Source organism: Falco peregrinus, chromosome 1 (genome assembly GCF_023634155.1).
Source record: "Falco peregrinus isolate bFalPer1 chromosome 1, bFalPer1.pri, whole genome shotgun sequence".
NCBI lineage: Eukaryota > Metazoa > Chordata > Aves > Falconiformes > Falconidae > Falco > Falco peregrinus.
The window spans coordinates 49,089,955-49,110,021 of NC_073721.1; the positions used below are offsets into that span (position 1 = coordinate 49,089,955).

Consider the following 20,067-nt stretch of genomic DNA (forward strand, 5'->3'; position numbering starts at 1 on the left):
CTTTGGGAATCACGGAGGGGGGGTTGGGGGGAACCCCAAAAAAGGGGGGGGGGAAGGGAAAAATAATAAAGAAATAAAGTACTTTGACATGGGGTTTGAGGCTGGCCTTTTTGTCCCTGCATCTTCCAACATGGGGTGCTACTTGCAAAGCTTGCACAGAAGTGCAAGAGTCCCCTTGCTGCTGAGGGGAGCAATGCAGCAGGAATTGGGATGCACACACTAGCGCAGGGGATGCTAAAGAGCATTTGGCCCAGGCTCCCTGAGTCCTGCCCACAGGACCATGGTGCAATCACCTCCCTTGGGAGCACAGAAAGGCCCTTTTCTTGCTGGCAAGTATCAAGCTGCTTTGCTTGTGAGCTCCTGAGAAGCTTCCAAGTTGCAGTTCAAGCCACACACGTAACCCCAAAGGGCTCCTGACCCAGAGCAACAGTCCTGAAAGCCCCAGCTCCCCCGCTGCCTGCATCACCTTCCCAGCTGCCTGCATCACCTTCCTCCCTGCAGCACCAGTCCCCTGGCTCAAGCTGCTCTGCTCTCCACTGGCACCGGTAAGTTCACAGCCCCAGCTCCAGTGTGCCCAGCACACAGGGCAAATACCCACTACAAACTGGAGAATAAAACAAGATAACACCATAAATATGACAACTTTATTAAAATATACATATGAGTACAAATTAATGATTATATGGATAAAGTTCACTGTCTGTAAACAAATATATTAAAAAAGAGCACGTCTTTTTTGTGATATAAAGTGCAGTTATGTTTCCGTATTATATACAATATGTCAGCATTATGGGGTGGGGTGTAAGGACTATGGAACTAACATTTGATTATAAGATAAAATTCTCTGAAAAAGTATACACCTACATATTACAAAAAAAGGGCTTGGGCTCGAGTTCATTTAGCAAACGAAAAATCAGCTTCCCACCACATTAAATGCAGCTAACGAGAGAGTGAAGGTCTCGGGGATAAATTAGGAGAGAGGCACTAAGCCCGCTCGCGAAGGGAAACTTGCACTTCACAGAGTTCACACCTTCCCCTCCTCAACCCCAAACTCACACAGAGGAAAGAAACCAAAGGACAAGACCCTGTGAAACGTTGTCTGCAGTTCGGGGGAATCAAATATACACGACTTTATGTACAGCTCTGATAACGGGGGCTACCAATGTACAGCGGTAACGGCTTGGCAAGCGAGCCGTGCTGGCGCCATTCCTCCACGGGAGAGGGACAAGGATAGTAGTTCTGCATCGGTGGGAAAAAAAAAAACAACAAACCACAACAAAACAACAACACAAAACCAAACCAAAACAACCCAAAGGCATCCTTAACATCAGTCTGTGGGATGCGTAGCGCTTACTAAATGGTATACGGAGCCCTTGCTAAGGGAGGCGCAGCCCAGGGGTGCCGGCACGTGCCACAGGTGCTGGGTACTGTCAGGCACTAGGAGTGGGGCGCGCGGCAGGAGCGGCAGCAGGCTTTGCTGTAGTACCAGTGGCTGCACAGGTTGACTTTGATGGCCAAAGCACAGTTGGTTCCTGCCTGGTCCTGGCAGCTGTCATCTGGGGGAAAGAAGGCAAAAGGCACCGAGATATGGCAAAGAAAAAGAAAACGAACCAGTGCAAGCTCACGAGCTCATTCCCCTCCCCCCCCCCCCCCCCCCCATACACAGCCTGCCTTGAACACCATGGGCAGTGCAACAAATCACCCTGGCTGCAACTGCCACCTCCCTGGTATCTGGCAGAGCATCCCCTGGGCAACACCATGGAGCTTCTCCATAAATACCATTGTCAACCTAAGCAAAGGCACGAGAAGGCTGACCTGTTCCATCACACCCAGTCCGGCTTGAGGAGTCCCATTTGGTTCCAGCCGTGAAGCTCAAGCTCTTCCCCATAAGCCAGAACTGCCCAGGGCTTGCTGGAGCCACCAAGGGAGCCTGGCACTGAGCTGCCCCTGGGCCAAGGGTCTCCCCTGGTAGGGCACAGGGTGACCCCAACATACTCACAGCTTCTACCCCAGAGAGGCTATTTGAGAAAGGGAATGGGAATCCAGCAGTGTTACAGCAGGAGTTAGGGACAAGTGAGCTGCTGGAGACGGGGAGGAGGTCAGAGACCACTTCAACACTCTCCCAGCTCCCTTTAGAGTAGTATTTTGCTTCAAACCCATTGAGTTTACAGCTGTGAGCAACCTGGTCCAGTGGCAGGTGTCCCTGCCCATGGCAGGGGGGTTGGCACCAGATGTTCTTTAAGGTCCCTTCCAACCCAAACCATTCTATGGTAATTTTTTTTTTCTTAAAATCCATAGAATTCATGAAACCAGGCTGCTCCCAGGGCAGGCAGCTTGCTACAAGGGGGCCACGAGGCACCTTGCAAGCACCATGCTGCATCCTGGACCTCACGGGACTGGTCAGCCGAGAGCACCAGTGGGGCCAGAGCTGAGCCAGCAGCTGACCCCAAATCTGTCTCCCATTTTGATGCTTTTCTCCCACACTGTCCTTATTCCCAAATCCTATTAGAGGATTAGAACTGCGTGTTCACTAAAGATCACAGGGACTTTGAGCCAGCAGACGAGTCAGATAACGAGATAGTTACAAATCCCGCAGGACATCCGGAGACCAAAAAAAATCATTAAAATAATGGCACGGATGAAACTTCCCAGACGTTAAGTGGAATCACACAGAAGCAGCACCTGAGTCAGATCTCCAAAGCTCCCTTTTATCTTAAGGTCAGAGCATGCTTCTTTTCAACTCTCCCCTTAATTTAACAGGGTTACCTCCAGAAACAGCCAGTGCCCGGTGCCCTGTTACTTGGGCACAGAGGGCGAGCTGTCCCCTTTACATCCTCCCTGGGGATGACTGTTCACTGGGGGTGGTGGAAGCCAAGATTCTGGGCTGTGCTGCTCGGGGGTGTTGGTGGAAAAATCAAGGCTGGGGAGTGCTGCCAGCAGCGAGGCTTACCTGGGGGCTCCGTGGGGCAGGGCTGCAGGTCGCAGGTCTGTTTGCCCACTGGCTTCACCAGTGGGTCACAGCCCCGGACAATGTCCTTCCCTTGGTAGCACTTCACATCCCGCATTCTCACACCGATGCCACAGGTTTTTGTGCACTGGGAAACAGAGAGAGGGGGGTGAGGCAAGACCCCCTGTTGTGGGGGTCTGTGCTAAGCCAGAACCTGCTGAAAAAGTAAAAATAAAAAAGTGCTCGCTGGAGATGTCAGGGCAGGGGGTGAACTCTTCCCCTGGCTGAATGCCATGTCTCAGCCCTGCGCTGCTGGCTTCTTGCTCCATCTTTGCTGCCAGCACCATCAGCTGCCTGCAGAAGCCTCTGCCTGGGGATACACGGCTGTGCTCCCATCCCCTGGCACTGCGATGCTCCCTCCTCTCACTGCCCGTTGCAACGGGCCACCAAGGAGCCAGCCTGGTCCATGGGCTGCTCCGGGACACCAGGGTGGCTGCAGCCACCCCGAGGCCACGGGACCCCGCAGCAGTACCCGGCACAGGGCTGCAGAGCTGGCGTCTCTGTGCATCACGCTGCGGTTTGCAGAGCTGCTCCTGGGCCTGGCACTCGCTGCCCGCTGCCCTGTGGATGCCTCGCCAGGCTGGGATTACAGCAGGGCTGCTTTGGCGAATTACAGGCTGCAATGATGGTTTGCAAGACTAAACAAAACAAGGCGCCTGGAGCACGGACGAGGAAAGCCACGTTAGGGAGGGCTTGCAGGGAGCCAGCCACAGCCCTTCACAACTCCTCGCCCACACGTGCTGGGCTTGGCCCCATGGCCACTGAACCCCGGCTACTTTTGCCGAATATACGGGGTGCTGGGGAAAACTGTGCTGCCCACGCTGCATCCCCAGGCAGCCACACCATGGGCTCTGTGCACCCCCCAGCCACAGTGCCACCAGCAGCTCCAGGGAAAAAGAAGAAAGGGAGAGAGAAAAAAAAGAAAGAGAGCAGAGGAAAAAAGGAAGAAAAGAGAGCAGGGGAAGAAAAGAAAGCGGAGAAAAAGGAAGAAGAAAAAAACCAGACCTCGAACACCTCCTCTCCTTTGTGCCCTCCCTGAGCACACAGCCAGTCCCAACCACAGCATGGCAGGGTGGGCTCTCTGCCCCCAGCTGCCAGTGCTACAAAAGGGTCCCCCCAGCTGCTCTGTCCTGCAGAGATTTGCCCACCTCCTTGGGTATTTTGCAGGCAGTGAGAGCCTTGGTATGGGAGGACGGGGCACCACACACTGAGGGCAAGTGCATCTTGATGGAAGGGACATTTTCCCCCCACCCTGCTCCCACAGATCCCCCCGGCTGCCCTCAGCTCCCTGCCCCCTCACCTCCGACCAGGGGGTTGTGTACCACTTGAAGCACGGCCGCTCAAAGCACGTCGTCTCCTCCACAGGCTTCTTGGCGACATCACAGTCCGCAGGGTTGCGAGTCTTGATCTTGCCATTGACGATCTCCAGACAGAGCACGATCCTCTTCTTCACGCCCCGGCCGCACGTGGTGTTACACTGTGGGGGGCGCATGGGGCTGGCTGAGACCCACACCCCCCAGCCCGACCCACGGCGGCGCATCCCTCCTCCATCGCCCCCCAAAACCAAGCCCCCACTCCAAGCACCCCCCAGCCCCGTGGGGGCTGCACTTACCCGCTCCCAGTCCTGCGCCAGCCAGTGCGAGGGGCAGTTCTTGTCCCCGCAGGGATGGATGGCCAGTGGCTTCGTCTCCAGGTTGCACTGCGACTCCGGCACCACCCGCCCGTCGCTGGTTTTGCAGTACACGTGCCGGATCATCCTGCCCTGCCCGCAGCCGCCGCTGCACTGAAACCACAGCGGGCACGGCAAGCGGTCAGTGGCAGGGAAGGCAGCGTGGCTCCATCCTCATCCCCACAGCGGGGACAGAGATGCATCCATGGGGCTTGGCCGCCTCCCCAGCCCCACCTTCCCCAAATCGTGGGGGGATTACTGGGGCTCAGCTTAGAAAACCCTCAGGGAAGCTCAGCGCAGCCCCACCATAGCCAACATATCCCACACCCCATCACACTGGTGCTGAGCAAAACTCAGCATCCCTCAGGCCAGGCAGGAGGGGAAGCATCACAAGCAGGGAACCCCCTGAGGTGGCCCTCAAAGAGGTCAAGGCAAAGAGGACCAAGCAAGTGGCTGCAAATATCCCCCCCACCACTGCAAAGAGCCAGGCAGGCACTGCCCCCAGCGCCAGCGGAGGCAGCCAGTGCTCCCCAGCTCTTTAGCGGGCGCTCCTGCAGGGATGCACGGTGTTGCACAGCACCGCTGCTGCCATGGAAACCACTTATTTTTAGCTGATGCTAATGGATCAAAACCTGGGTAAAAATAGCTTGGGATGGAGGGGATCGCTGTAGAATAATTGTGCAGGGGTGGGGGAGAGTGAGGAAGAGAGGGGGGAAAAGGTGGGAGGGAAAAAAGGTGAGGGGAAAAGCAACGAAAAAAGGTAGGGGAAGGAAAAAAAAAAAGTTCGTTTTCTGGGCACAGAGGGTCAGCACTGTCAAGGTATGCTGAGCAGCAGACAGATCAGGGGATTTTGGCACATGCTATGGCCCTCAGCCAGATCTCTGGGGGTTTAACCCCTCCTGCACCCCATCCTCAGGAGGCAGGAGCCCCCAGCAGGCCTACGAGGAAGCTGTGGAACCCACCGGGAGGCTGGATCAGCCACGGGCACAGAGCCAGGGTGGTCAGCCAGGGTGACAGCACTGGTGACAAGTCTGAGTGGAGGTGACACAGGGACTGGGAGAGCAGATGTGGCTGGTTTGGAGGGCAGCTCAGGGCACAGGCTGCCCGTAGGACTGGGTGAGCTGGGAGCTGCCAGGGAGGACAAACCCAACCCCAAAACTGGACACACAAGCAAGCCTGCAAAAGGGGGCCAGCTGCAACAGGTCACCAAGGCCACTTGGCCAGCCACTCCAGGGTCTCACCGGTCCCCAGTCAGAGACGGTCCACTGCCGGTCGCAGGGTGGCCCGGTGCAGTTCTTCTCGGCCAGGGGCCGGGCACTGGCATCACACAGCTTCTCGTCCTCCGAGCAGCGAATGTCCCGTGTCACCACGCTCCGTTCTCCGCACCGGGCTGAGCACTGCCAGGAGGGGACGGGGATGGTGTCAGCAGCAGCTCCTGCCATACTGGGAGCTGCTGTGTTGGGGTTTTTGGGTTGTTTTTTTTCCTTTGTTTGTTGTTGGGCTTTTTAATATTTTTAATATGAAACTCTAGAAGCACGCACTGAAAATGCATAGATGACTTTCTGTAGAACAACCGGTAGCAAAGCTGCCCCTCTTCCCCAAAATCCCTCAACAGCTCCAGCAGTTAAGGTACAAGAGGGCTGTATCCTGCCTGTGTGCTGTGCAAGCTTTCTGCAGGGGTGATGCCAGAGGGTGAAAACCCAAGGCACCGAACCACCTGATCAGAGCTGAAAAGTTTTAGCTGTCACTTAGAGACAGGGTGAGACCTCCCTCGCCTCCTTCCCAGGAACAGCCAGCTCCTTTCTGCCTCTTTGGAGAATGTTTTCCCCAAACAGCACAACTGAGAATTTTATGCTGTGGATAAATTTGGCACCGCGCAGCCACCAGTGACATTATTTAGAACTGGATTTGAGTTACTACAGTCTCACATACACATATTTGCTCCATGCATAACGTAAAGCAGGGAAAAGTGTCAACAGCACAGTGCTCCGACACACCGTGCTGATATGTTAATCCTCAGATCCCTGAAATACGTTTTTTTTTTTTAATGCTTATTTCCCCAGCCAACTTGGCACCCTACTTCAGATGGGATCCAAATGAGATTAGCTTTGCTGCTGGCTAAGAACAAACTACTCCAGGACTGTCTCAAGCAATCTGTCTCTGACACATGCTGGAGGGGAATATAGATGTCTGTAAAATAAGCTACTCCGGTTTGCTACGCCGGTCAAAATCATGCACCAGCGTGTGTGCATGGAGCAACTCTCTACCCAGCTGGGGAAGTCAAAACATCCTGCAACACCAGGGAACGCACCAGCCCCTCCATCGACACACCCCGGCTGGCAGAAGAAAGGAGATGTTGAAAGTGTGATCGAGAAGCATTTTAGGAGCCTCCCAGGAGGAAAAAGTGTGATCCCTTGTGGGGTAAACCGTGGGGCAGGTTTGCACCCACAAAGAGCTTGGCCCAGAGCTCTGTCTGCTTTTGCTTAGAAGGGGTCTGGGCTTGATACGGGAGCAGGAACGATGCTCCCCTGCAAAGCCTGCTGGCTCCAGGGCACAGCCGCCCTGCTGGGGGCTGGTGGTGGCACCCGGGCAAGATGGACACAGACCCAAAATCTCCCTCTCCCCACGCACACCTGCTTCCCGAAGATATTGAAGAGGCCAGGCTGTTTCCTAGCAATGCATGGGGACACAGCTACACCAGCTGTGTTACACCCATTCGTGTGGCCATGCTGGGTCCCCCTGTCCCTGCACCACGAGCTCCAATGGGCGCAATGCCAGGGGACCTGCTCCCCAGCCACCCCAGCTCGGAGACTGGCCCCAGCTCTCCAAGAGGCACCAGTTTGGTCATTCCATGGGTTTGTGTTTGCAAGGGACTGCTGGAGTGCTGGCAGTGCCTGGAAATGAGTTCAGGGGCACAAAGCATTTCACGGGTTTTCCCAAGCAAACCAATGAGCTAAACCAGGCACTGCGCTGCACCACCCCAAACCATCTCCCAGCTGCTTTAGGGATCTGCTTAAGGCACAGCGAGGAAAAGGTTTAATCCTCCATGTGGTGCAGAGAAATCGGAGGTGAGGAAGGGAAGCTTATAGGAATGTAACTCACACGTTGGTTAGTATCATAGTTAGTTAGTAGAGGGTATCACAGGTAGGTTACCCTCCCTGGTGCCTTGCAGGTTGAAGAAGCTGCCGGGGAAGCAATGGTGGGAGGATCTGAGCCTCAGGCTCCTGCTGCATCCCAGTGGGCAATGCCAGCACCTTACACGCTGTCAAGGACCCCATGAGTGACCGGTGGCAGTGGCCTCCCCATCCTGGAGGGGACCCAGGGCTTCATTTTAGGGGAGAAACATCACTGATGCACACCGGTCCACATGCAATGACTGCAGCCAGTGTTCTAAAAGGTGGGGTCTCTGACAGCTACAGATGAGTTTAAATCAGAAAAGGAAGAGAGAAGCGCAGGCACACGTGCTCGCCCCCAGTGCTGCCAGGCCAGCCGCCCCCCAGCACTGACCTCAGACCACTCTGACATCTCCCACTGGGGCCCGCAGGCTGGATTCTTGCAGACCTTGCGCTCGTCTGGACGGGTGATGTCAGCGGACTCACAGAGGTCGCTGTAGACGGAGCTGTCGAATCCTGGAGAGATCATTTTCCAGCAGCGAACGATGCGGAACTGGTAGCCCTCCCCACAAGTGCGGGAGCACTCGCTCCAGCTGCTCGTCTCCCACCTGTGGAGGTAAGAGAGGCTGTTAACGCTGGGCATGGCTGGACCAGGGCCGGAGCATCCCATGGGAAAACCCTGCCTGCTCTTGACTGGAGGGAGATGGCTGCAACAGGAATGAGCAGCAGTCAGGCTGCCAGCATGGGAGAGGCTCTCCCACAGGATGGGATATATTAACATACAGTGGTTTCACCCAGCAGACCTGAGCTCATGCCCACAGTGGCAGATGCTAAAACCAGATTGCTGAGCAGAAGGAGGTGCCGGCACGGTGAGACAGGTACCGGTGCCATCGCTGCTGTTTGTACACTCCCCAGCTGTGACCCGGCATGTGCCAGCACATGCTTTTTGCCCACATCTGACCTCTCATTTTTGCCTGATCAGCTGAAGTACAGGGAGGGCACAACCATCCATCACCCTGCAAATCCCAGCAATAATGTCACACAAAGCTGTCTGAGCCCCGGTGGAACAGCCAGTCCTGTACCACCATCAGTAATGCTGCTAATGTCACATGATGGGCTGGAGGGGCTGGGATCTGCTCCGAGACACTGCCTGCACCTTACTGTCCCCTGCCACCACTGTCCCAACATCAGAAGATGGAAGCAGCTTGTAAGTCGAAGGAAAAAGATGTAAAAAGTAAAGATTTTTTTACAGTACAGTAACATTATAGCAATTCTGAATTAGAGGATAAGCTAAAAATGTAAAAATCTAAATGGATCAGAATTACACAGCTCCTCTGGGCATGGGGCTGCCCCCTGTAGCCCCGAGGGCTACCTGCTGCTGCCACTCTCTGAGCCGCAGAGCCACGTCCCCGGGTGGCAGGCTGGCCTTGCACCCCGCATAGGGAGACATCACACATTGAGAGGTGCCACCTAAATTCAGAAGGGAGATGAAGCCAAGGCCTTTCCCATCGAGATCACGCAAAATTCTCTTAGCACTTTGTGCTGGAAAGGCATCGCCAGCCCGAGCAGCACCCTGTCTGCCTCAGTGCCGGTGAAGGTGCCCGGCTGCCCTGTTGGAGCTCCCAGCAGCTCCTCGATTTCCCCACCACCGAGCTGCAACCGCCGGTAAATCACAGAGCAGCTCTTCTCTCTCGCAGTGCAAGCCCACGGAGCTGGAACAGCACAGCTATAAGGAGGGGTGGCTTTATAAAAGACCCATGGGATAATCCAAGCATGAAGAGAGCCCTAATGCCTGTACTAAAAAATTACCAATTTAATGCAAATAGAGATTAAAGTCCCCATGGTGTCTACAGGGCATGTTCCCAGCAGCAGCACCATCCACCTCCCCACGCTTTTCTTGCCTCAGCTGCAGCCTGCCCTGGCTTTCAGCCTTAATGGGCAAAGGTTCAACGAGAGCTTACACTGCAAAGGGCACGTGCTTTCCTCCCCCATCCTCCTTCGCAATTACCCGGGGTGAAAGCAAGCACTCTCCGGGGACCAGGTATGGCACCTGGTCCCTGGCACCACAGCGGTCTTGCTTTGCACTGTTCACAAGTGACACCATTCCAGGGCATGCACCAGCCAGCCCTTGGTCTGACACCATCAGAGTCCTTCTCCCTCCCACAGCCACCGCTCTGTCCTGTCATCAATGCCGTTCCTCCCAAACCTTCCAACAAGCACACCCCAGGTTACAAGCCAGCAGGAAGGTACCCCGAGCCGTGCCACCTGGCTCTGGGCTACACACACTTCTTGGACAAAAAGCCACATCAGGAGAACCTTCTGAAGGACTTCCAGCACGGGTTCCCCTCTGCACCAGTTCCTGCCCCGATACAAGCAAACCTCAGCAGTGCTGAGGCTGCTGAAGGGACCAGAGGGCTGGATCCTCAGCACAGTTTGCAAGCCCGGCCCCTCCACCCAACTCAGACACATGTGCCACCGCACGCTGTCCAGGGCAGGACCCTGCCTGCATTAGTAGAGCCGGACTTGATGGGAGCCCCAGGTGTAAATTCCACCAAGACTCAGGGAAGTTTTAACCTGGCAGCTTGAGCTAAAGCACTCAGGAGGAGAGTCTTGCTGTGTCACAGTGCAGCCCAGGCAGAAGCAGCAGAAGCTGCCCCCAACCCCCCCAAAACCCCACTGACCCCCTCCCCCAAATACATCCAAGGCAGAGAAAGCACGGAGCCCCCCAGGAGCGCCCTGTCGAGGTAGTACCTTGGCTGGCACTCTCTCCCAGCACAGAACTCATGGATGGGCTCGGGACGGGTCATGGCATCACAGTACGTATCATCCACTTCGATCCCATCATAGCGAACACACATAGCATATGTGGACATCACTCCTAGTTTCAAAGAGAATACATACACACAACAAAGGATGCTTGGTGATTTTGACATCCAAAGTGGTTTTTTTTGTTTGTTTGTTGGGGTTTTTTTTTTAGCTGCATTTTCCAAAACTTCCTCCCAATGGAAAGCAGCAAGCCAGACTCCCTAGCCCGCAGGATGGATGCTGCTGGAAGGGGAAGACCACGGTGGCCACCCAGCCAACATGGGCAGTGCAGTCAAGTTTGGTCGACTCTGAAGGCGGGCATGACCACCCCTGCCAGGGCTTGCCACCAAGATCAATATATGACTAACAGTTTTTTATAAGAAATGCTTGGGGCAATGAGTCTGTTCAGCAGCTCCCTCCACAGCCATCAGCTCCCCCCGTGCCGCACTCATGGGGGAAGACGACAGAAAATGGTCCCCAACCCCCTCCATCCACCCATTCTCTATGCAGGACACCCCGTTTGTGCCCAGGGGTCCCCCAGGTGCACCCAGCACTCCGGGCCAAGGAAGGGCTCCCAGGGCCTTTGCAAGGAGGCACCTGCCCCCCCCCCCCCTACCCCCCCACCAAAAGCACAGGCAGCCAGTGTCGTCAGACTGAGACCTTTTCCCCCGCAGCCTGCTGTGCCAGAGTAAATGTTGTGAAGTCCATTCTGGGACCTGGCTGGGGACCAGGAGGCTGCTCTGGCTACAGGTAACAAGAATTGCAGCTCTCAGGAACATATGGTTTACATGAAACTAAAAAAAGATCTACAGCTCTTGACATGCTATTGCTTCTCTGCAATATGTCATTAAGAAAAGGCAATGAGAAAGGAGAAATTTAAGTAAAACCTCTCTCCGTTAGCTGCAAACCAGGGCAGAGCACCCTGGCCTGGTCAAGGGAGATATTTGTTCAGAGGGGATCAAAGAAGTCAAAAATGTCCCAGAACATGCAGCTGACGAATTCCTGGGCAAAGGGATGGATGGGAAGCTCCTGCTGCCAGCACGCTGCGGGCATGTGTCTGCTGGACAAGAACAAATGCTTAAAAAAAAAAAAAAAAAAAATCCTTGCATCTGCTCTTTTAAGAGATGTCCCTTAGATTGCAATCTCCTCTCTCTCCCTTTTTTCCTTCTTTCTAATTCCAGAAGCACCACAGGATCTGGATTATTTCAGGGCTGGTGTCACTGGGGAGCGGTGCAGGCGAGTGCACAACCCACACGTGCATCATCCCCAGCAATGGGCTCGCAGGGGCCAGGACCCCCTAACCGAGGGATAAAGGAGAGAGATCAGGTGGCTTGCAGCTTTTCAGGGGGCAAAAAGGAGGAATTTAAGCAAAAAGAATACAGGCTTAGTTTTGATATCCCTGGCATCTATGTCATCGTTCCAGATTTACGCCCTCACAGCGGAGATCAGGCTCCAGGGTAGAAGGAGTGGGAGAAACAAAACAAACAAAAAAATTAAAAACCCAAATGCTATTTTGTTTCCTGCCAGAGCTGAACAATCTTCAAAATTTCACTCTGTGGGGAGGCAGCTGAGCTTTTCAAACCCCTCTGAACAGTCAAAAAGGGGAAGAGAGAGGGGGGAAAAAAAAAAAAAAAGAGGAAAAAAATAAAAGGGGGTGGGTGGGAAAAGAAAGAGGCAATATGCTGAGACTCAGCACAGGTTTGGGGATCCTGCTGAGCCCCAGTGCATCCCCGCTGGGCTGGGAAGCAAAGGCAATGTTCAGAGCTCCCCAAAGGGAGGGTGTTTTGCAGGATGATGGACATGGCAGACACCAATGCCTGGTCCCTGACACACCTGCAAGGTCGGTGGGCTTTGCACACCCTGAGCCCCCAGCTCCTCTCCCTGCCTTTGCACCCGGAGAGAGAAGATTTGGGGTTGCGCTAAACCAGCTCCAGAGATTGCGAGATCCCCTACACATCACCAGGTCCTTCCCATCCCTAACAGACATAAAAGTGACTCACACACCAGGTGATTTCAGCGGTTGTGCAGAATTTGGCTGCTTCTTATAACTACCTGTGGTACATGTAGAGCTGCAGGGTTCATGGGAGGAAAGCTTCCACCTGTACATGTCAGCAGCACTCACACCTTGGCCCTTTCTTAACAACTTCAATCTGTTTCTAGCGATAAGCAAACAAAAAAAAACAAAAACAAAAAACATAAAAAACAAAACAAAAAAAAAAGGCATTTACAAGGCGAGCGGTGACAGGCCATGTCAGACACACACATCTGCCAGCAGGCTGCAGTTCGGTTGGGTTCGGGTTTGGGAGGGGATTTGCTTTGTTTGGCGGTCGGGTTTGGTTTTTCTGATTTTTGGGGGTTTGTTTGTTTGTTTTAATTGGTTTGGTTTGTTTCACAACATACCTGTCCTGAGCCCCAAGTAGAATCCCCAGCCCGGTTAGAGGCAGAGCTTCCACTGTCTAGAAATAGAGAGAATGGGATAAAAATACCCACAAGTAGAAACAGTTCAGAATTTAACAAAAGTTTGCATTTTCTGCTCAAATACACCTGGCCCTTGGCATACAGTGACTAAAGGTGCAGTATCTCCTCCCCTGCATCTCCAGGGCCGGGCATGCCGGCTCGTGCTGCTCAAATCTCAGCAGCTCACTCCTTCCGAAAGCCAACACGTGGCACAGATGTTTATAAGCTTGCTTCTCAAAGCACGCTTTGCTTTTAAACACCAAGGCATGCCATTTGCCTACCCTTTTGCCACTCGTTTTGTTTGGGGTTTTTTTGTGCGTTTTATTTTAGCTAGGTAATTTGCATCTCTCATATCCACGCTGTGCTCAAACATATAATGCCATTGGCAAAGGAGTAACGGAGTCAGCCTGGTGTACCAAAAAGCATTTGTCAAACCAAGAAGAACAGCTTCTCCCAGTTCAGTGCATCCTACGTGCTGTGAGGTTAGAACACACCAGGGATACTGCACCTTTACAACAAAAGGCTTCAATTCTGTTCTCATACCTTTGTTCAAACCCTTGAAACAGCTACACTGAAATAGCGTACAAGGTTGTATCCTGACATCCAGTTGTCTCTGGCCTGGCGAGATATGCAGCTTGTATGATTTCTAGGCAGCAGAAGCTCTGAAGTTGCCTTATTTAGTTGTTCGTAAGAAAAAGTTCAGGTCCAGTCTATCCAATGAACCTTTAAAAGGACACTGTTGAGAATCCAGCCGTTTCCTTTTGGACCCACCCTCCTTCCACCGCCAGCACTGAGCCTCCAGAAGGATTAAAAACAACAACAATCTAATTCTCCCCGTTGATTTTGCCTCTGTCAGTTTGGCAAATGGTTGCTTCCTGCATTTGAAATGGAACTGAAATGAATGTGACTATTTTTTGCGGAAAAATAACAACCTCGGCTCGCTATAAATAGTGCTTTATCTTGCCAAACCAGCTCTGCCTGGGGACCCACACCAGCCCCTGATCCCGGCTCAGCCCCAGCTGCCCTTGGTGTGCTGCCTGCTGCCACCCAGCCAGGAGAGGGCTCACAAAATGACAGTTTTGAATAAAATCCATTAAAACACAGTCAGCATCTGCTTTTTGTACTTCAATTTGCCTGCGAAGTGGGGTATTCCCCAGATCCTCCAGTCTATACCCTGTTCTCTGAGTCTCTGAGGCACCAAAGTAAACACCGAGTTGCCCTGTGACTGGGACTCCTCTCCCTTGAAAGGGGAAAATAACCCTCAAAATAAGCTTTATACCACTTCTGAGGACAGAAAAATCTTTTAACAGCATCCCTTTAATGTATGTGATCCTAAATAAAGAGCTTCTATGTGTAACGAGGTCACAGGGACAAGTTCTTTCCAGATAAATCAGACATTTGGTCATGGGGCAGCATTTAGCTCTCTTATCATTTCAAGCAAAGACAAAACTGTCATTTTGTTCTCCTCCAAATGCAAACAGTAGCACATTGTCCCACAAAGCTGGTGGGCTTTTTTCTTTTATTTTTCCTCTTTATTATGAGCTTTATGATAAAAGTCAAGGATTTTCTTCCCTGCCTGCACTTTGCTACTGCTTTTCAAGCAAGCAACAGCACCAAAAGTTAGCACCAGCCCCTCACCCCTAGCTGAGGTCTGGGCTGCCCATCTTCCCCAAACAGTCCCTGTCACAAATAATAATCCTAACAAGTGCACACCAACACCACAGATCAACATCCAGAGTCCCTGAGCTGACTTTTCTGTGTTTTATTTCAGTTTTTATTTTTAAGCCAAGAGAGAAACTCATAACTCCTGCTGCAGGACCAGCCCTGGCCACACACCGCAGCACGGGCATGGGATGTAGGACGAAGGGTGCCTGGACCGGCCCCAGCATGCCAGGGAAGGGTTTGAACTGCTCCTGGAAAGAAAAAGCACTGTTGCATCCCTAGCACAGCACAACAGCCACCCACCCATCCCAGCAGGTCTTGTTCCCCAGAGGGGAACCAGAACACACCACGCTGGTGGCAAGGTGCTCCCATAGCTAGGTAACTCCATCCATGCCAAGAGCTACAACAGTTTAGAAAGAAATAAATGCCCCACCTCTAACCAACACTAACCAGCCAGCCTGTACATGTAGGACAGAGTCTGCAAAGAGATGATCTTCCCTTGCTTGGTCATTGACAGGGAACAAAAGTGAGCAAAAAGTCATTGTCCATCCTAAACGGAGCCTGGGAAGGATTAGGGAGGTCTCCAGTCCAAGCTCCTACCCAGAACTAGCCGACCCCATAACAGACTGCGTCTCACAGGGTCTTGAAAGTCCAGTTGTCCCCTCCATCTCCAAGGATGGGGATCCCCACCCTGCCCCACGCCCAGGGCAAGAGGTTTCCCCTTGTGCCACGTAGCTGTTTCCTTTAGAGCAGCTTCTGGCTGTCCCCTCCACCTCCCCTCCTCCTGCAGGAACACATGCAGTCCCCAGCGCTCCTCACGTGCCTCCTCCAGCACCCTGACCCATGCCACACCGAGCCCAAATCCACATCCCACTGCCAGTATGGGCTTCATCCTGCTGCGCTGGGTGCCAACAGGAGCTGTGATCGGTAACCTGAGCCAGGGCCCCTCACCCACCACCCCTGCCCAGCAGACACAGATTAGTGATTAGCACTATGATTGCAGCTGGGCTTGAACAAATAAATGAAGAGCTGGGGAAACAATAAAGGCTTGGGCACAAGCAGACTGTCCCGACACAGTCCCTGCTGTCCCAGCCCCTGGAAGCGAGGACTGCCCACCTCTGCAGTGGTGGCAGAGCAGCCAGACCCTGAGCCTGCATCCATCCCTCCCACACAACTGCCCACACATGACAATTATGGGACTGTCTGAACTGCCAGGGAGGAAAGCAATGCCTCCATGCAGTAGGTAAGGCTTCTTGAAATGAGAAGCAGGTTGTTATTATGCCTTTTTTTAATTCCTCCCGTTTGTTTTTTTTTTAGTAAAATGACATGCCTCCAAACAGCATGTTTCTGCACCCCAGCTGCCCCACATCTGCCTCCACTGGCCTTCCAGCCCCCCACCACTGCCCCACAGCAAGAGATGGAGCCACTGAGGAGCCGGGCATCTCTCAGCCCAGGCAGGCCTGGTTACAGCCTTTTGGCTAGTGCAAAACTTTTTTGGATATTAACATTTAGATCTGAAAAGTTCCTATTTTAATTGAAAGAGAGCAGGGGGGAAGAAGAGGGAAACACGGTAGAACTAAACAGAGGAAAGGATGGGGGAAGGGGGAAAATAGCAAGGCTAGATACCCTTCCTGAAGGGGTTTAAAGCCCTGCCCCATGTCTTCAAATAGCTGGGCAACCACGGATAGTGCAAGGAGCTTTTTAGCACCACAAAAAACTACACTGGAGCTACTGACAGGCTTTTGTGCTTCTCCTGGAACAGCCCAGCTGCTCTGAAGTTTAAAGCCCATCAAGATCCCTGTATTCCCAGGAGGTGGGAAAGCACCAGCCCCATTTAACAGCTCAATCAATTAAGAGAGAGGTTTGGGGTACAGGGTGCCAGCCCCTGGGGCCACCCTGGGAGCATGCTGGGACCAGAGCAGCCCCTTCCTCGCCCGCGGCAAGGAAAGGCAGGGGAGCTGCTGGCGCTGCCCTCGCCTGTCAGAGCCCTAATGAAATGCTTGCTTTGGCAGCTGAAGGCAAAGCTTCCAAGCCAAGCCACAAGAAGAGATGACAGATTCAAGCCCTAGGCAATGTTTTAATGTTCTTATCATTAAGAAGTTTGTTGATACGTTTGGCTGCATGGACATTTTCCTTAGCATAAGCTAGTATAAATTCTGGGTAAATACAGCTAACTATAACCAGAGAGCATCTGCTTAGTGCTTTACATCTTCTGAAGCTCAGCATCATCACCCGTGTTTTACCATGGTGATGATGGGGAGACAGAAGAGTCAAAGCAGGAGGAGACCCCCAGGGGAGGCTGGGGTGCCACTGGCCCCCAACAAGCCATGGGGGTACCCAGCAGGACCTAGGTCCACAGCTGTGGGTCTGGGGGACCTGGATGACTCCCATGCCCCCGATTTCAGCTCAAGCTCTACAGGGAGTGCTCAAATGTGTGGCTACTGACAAAGGAGGGCTACTTGATGCTCTGCAGCAACAGTCCCATCTCAGGCCCTGCACACCCACACTGGGAATAAGCTCCAAGGGCTGGGAAAAAAGGCTGCTCCCCCCCGACAGCCCCAGGCACCTTGAAAGGTCCTAGACACAGACTTGTGGACAAGCACTGGCCTGAGACTCCCTTTCACCCAACCCATCCTTGACTGGAGAAACTCTGCTGCTAAAGATAAATTAAGCCTTTTTTAGAATCATTTAGATCGGAAAAGACCTTTGAGACCATCAAGTCCAACCATTAACCCAGCACTGCCAAGCCCACCACTGAAGACGTCCCTCAGCACCACATCTACACGTTTTTTAACCATTCCCAGGGATGGTGACTCCACCTCATCCCTGGGCAGCCTGTTCCAACACCTGGCCACTCTTTCAGTGAAGAAATTTTTCCTAATATCCAACCTAAACCTCTCCTGGTGCAACTCGAGGCTGTTTCCTCATGTCTTATCGCTCGGTATCTGCGAGAGAACCTTTCCGCTGCATTTTATAACACTACCACTCCAAACCAGCCATTAAAAAGAATGCTGATGGTCCTAACATCAATCACCGAGCTGCCACTGGAAAGCTTTTGATATTTTTGTCAAAGCAGTGACTAACGGCACTGCTTCTGCATTTGCCAAGGCAGCAAAGCCAGGTTGTTTCTGGAAGCCCTGCAGAGCAGCACCTGCTGCCCGGCTCTGCCTCTCCAGCCAGAGGTGAAGCAGGCAGGGCCATGCTGGGAGCTGCTGGAAGGGTGTTCCTGACCGTACAAGTGAGGAGGATCATGGGTGGCAGTCAACAGGGTGGGTAAAAAGGGGCCAGGACCAACTTCTGCTGCATCAGAACTTGGAGGAAGGGGCCTGGGGAATCAGAGCAGGACATCAAGAGAAGGCAGAAGGAAGGAGCTCCTTTATGGCCCGGCTCTGATAACAAGCTGTGACAGGCAAAGAGCAACATGTGAGCTGACAGCCATCGGCGTGGGTTCGCCAACATCCCCACTAAGAGGGGGCAGTGAATCTTCCTTCTGCTTAAATGCTCTCTTGACTTTCTGCTCCCAGACCTCTGGCCCTTCCTTCCAAATTAACCCCCAACAGAAAACTTTCACATACATCATCCTACCCCCACTTACCTTCTGGCTTCCAAAGCAGACAGAAGCCATGCAATGGGGTCTGCATTGCGTACGGGGCTGTTAGGAGTAGAGAGTAGCAATACACAGGATTTACTATAATTAAAGCCATGTCTCCTACCTTGCTTTGTGGGTTCTGTTGCCTTGAGGGCTGGTCATGGTGACAGTGGCATTTGAAAACTGCGTCTCTGCAGACGTGTTGATGGCCTTGCCGTTGCTCAGCTCCATGTAAGTGCTGTTAATGGAGTAGGTCACAAGGCCATCAGTGTCCTCATAGTCAACATAGAGGCTGTCGATGTGTGACCCCACGGAGTTGATCGGGTCTCCCTGGGCAAAGATGCTGTTCATGGTCATGTTGAGCACCAGCTCCTTGGAGTCTGAGGTCTTGTCCAGCAGCTTGTCCGTGATGGCATTCTCCAAAAGGAATTCCCTGGAGGTGAACCTGGGGTCGAAGTCTCTGTCGTCATGGTCTGTCTGGTAAGTAGACCTGGTTACGTTTGAATCTAGATTGGAGCCAACAGGGGGAAACAACAGTGACAACCACAAAATGCATTCAGGCTGGGAGGCGAAAGCAGCCCAGAGCAGCGGGGGCACGCCGGAGCCTGAGCAGCCACCTGGGAGGCTAGAGGCAGGAGCTGGGTTCTTGGGGAGGGGGAATCTCGTAGGGTTGTACCCCTTTGGGAAGAGTGTGCAGCTCTGTGGGTCTTATCCTGCTTTCGCATGGCCAGAGGAGATCTCAGCACCTGCCAGCACTGCCCCAAGCAATAGCAGAGGTCAGAAAGGAAGATGCCCTCCTGCCCCAGAGCCCATGCAGCCATGCTGGGAAAGCACTCAAGGCAGTTTGGTGGTGGGATGCTCAAGGGGCCAGAGTGGGAAGCAAGTTGCTGGGGGCTGTGGAGAGGTGGGAGGTGCCAGAAGATGTTGGGACAGGGAGCTTTGTGAACCCAGGACTCCCTCCTGTCCTTGGCATGAGGCAAAGCACGGCAGGGCACCAGCGGTGAGACCTTACCCATGGCCACCCCCCACCCACCAGAAACCAGAACCTGAAGGGCAAAAAAGATTTATGAGCAGAGATGTTTTAAAGAACTTTCCAAGGTTTCCAAAAAACAAACCAGCAGAATCACCAGAGGTAGAAACAGAGCATTTCTCAACAAAAGCTCTGAGAAGCAGAACAGTGAGGCCCAAGTCTCCTCCTTACCTTGGGGTTGTTTGCCCTTCAGTTTTGGCTCACAGTCAATTGTTTCTGCTCTTTCATAGACCTCATTGGTTTCCTGACCTTTGCTCAAGTTTAAATCTTCCTCCGTGTCCTGCCTTCCAAACACCTGGTTCTCCAAGTCTATCCTTTCCCTGGAGATTTTCCCAAAATAGGTTGCATTGTGCTGGATAAAACCCAATGGCACGTCTCCATCAAACTCCCTGCTTTCTTCGCTATCTGACTCAGAGAAGGTGTAGTAGATGGGCTGCAGATTTTTTGAGTGTGGCCTCCTCAGGAGGGTGTATTCAAACGTGATGGATGGATTCTTGCCATTTTGATTCCAGACCTAGCAAACAAATTAAATTAGTAGCCAGATGCAGTGAATATATAGTCTGCAAAGCTTGTGATCCATCTTAGACTTGACAATTGGTGAACATCTACTTTGCCATTTCCAATCTGCTTTCCATCACCATTGCCAGCTTCTTATGACTGGACCCTGGCACGATTTTCCAAGGGTTATTGGGCAGCACCACCTCGGGGACTAGCCCCAGCTCAGGGACTGGGAGC

At 52.9% G+C, this 20,067-nt stretch overlaps 1 protein-coding gene across 8 annotated transcripts in view; it reads right to left on the reverse strand.

Annotated features, from left to right (window-relative positions):
* Nucleotides 1-630: 630 nt before the first annotated feature.
* The window catches only part of ADAMTSL2 (ADAMTS like 2), a 28,442-nt gene continuing 9,005 nt past the window's right edge, over nucleotides 631-20,067 (reverse strand). For 5 of the 8 annotated variants that reach the window (XM_055791334.1, XM_055791327.1, XM_055791333.1 and 2 more), the window contains 10 exons: nucleotides 19,504-19,846; nucleotides 18,427-18,808; nucleotides 12,647-12,750; nucleotides 10,541-10,667; nucleotides 8,184-8,397; nucleotides 5,918-6,073; nucleotides 4,620-4,790; nucleotides 4,308-4,484; nucleotides 2,951-3,095; nucleotides 631-1,556 (listed from right to left, as the gene is read on the reverse strand). In XM_055791334.1, coding sequence (XP_055647309.1) covers nucleotides 1,438-1,556; nucleotides 2,951-3,095; nucleotides 4,308-4,484; nucleotides 4,620-4,790; nucleotides 5,918-6,073; nucleotides 8,184-8,397; nucleotides 10,541-10,667; nucleotides 12,647-12,750; nucleotides 18,427-18,808; nucleotides 19,504-19,846 — 1,938 coding nt within the window. In that variant the 3' untranslated portion in view covers nucleotides 631-1,437. Of the gene's footprint in view, nucleotides 1,557-2,950; nucleotides 3,096-4,307; nucleotides 4,485-4,619; nucleotides 4,791-5,917; nucleotides 6,074-8,183; nucleotides 8,398-10,540; nucleotides 10,668-12,646; nucleotides 12,751-18,426; nucleotides 18,809-19,503; nucleotides 19,847-20,067 lie in introns of those variants that run through there. The other 3 variants (XM_055791337.1, XM_055791338.1, XM_055791342.1) reach the window with 3 other exon arrangements.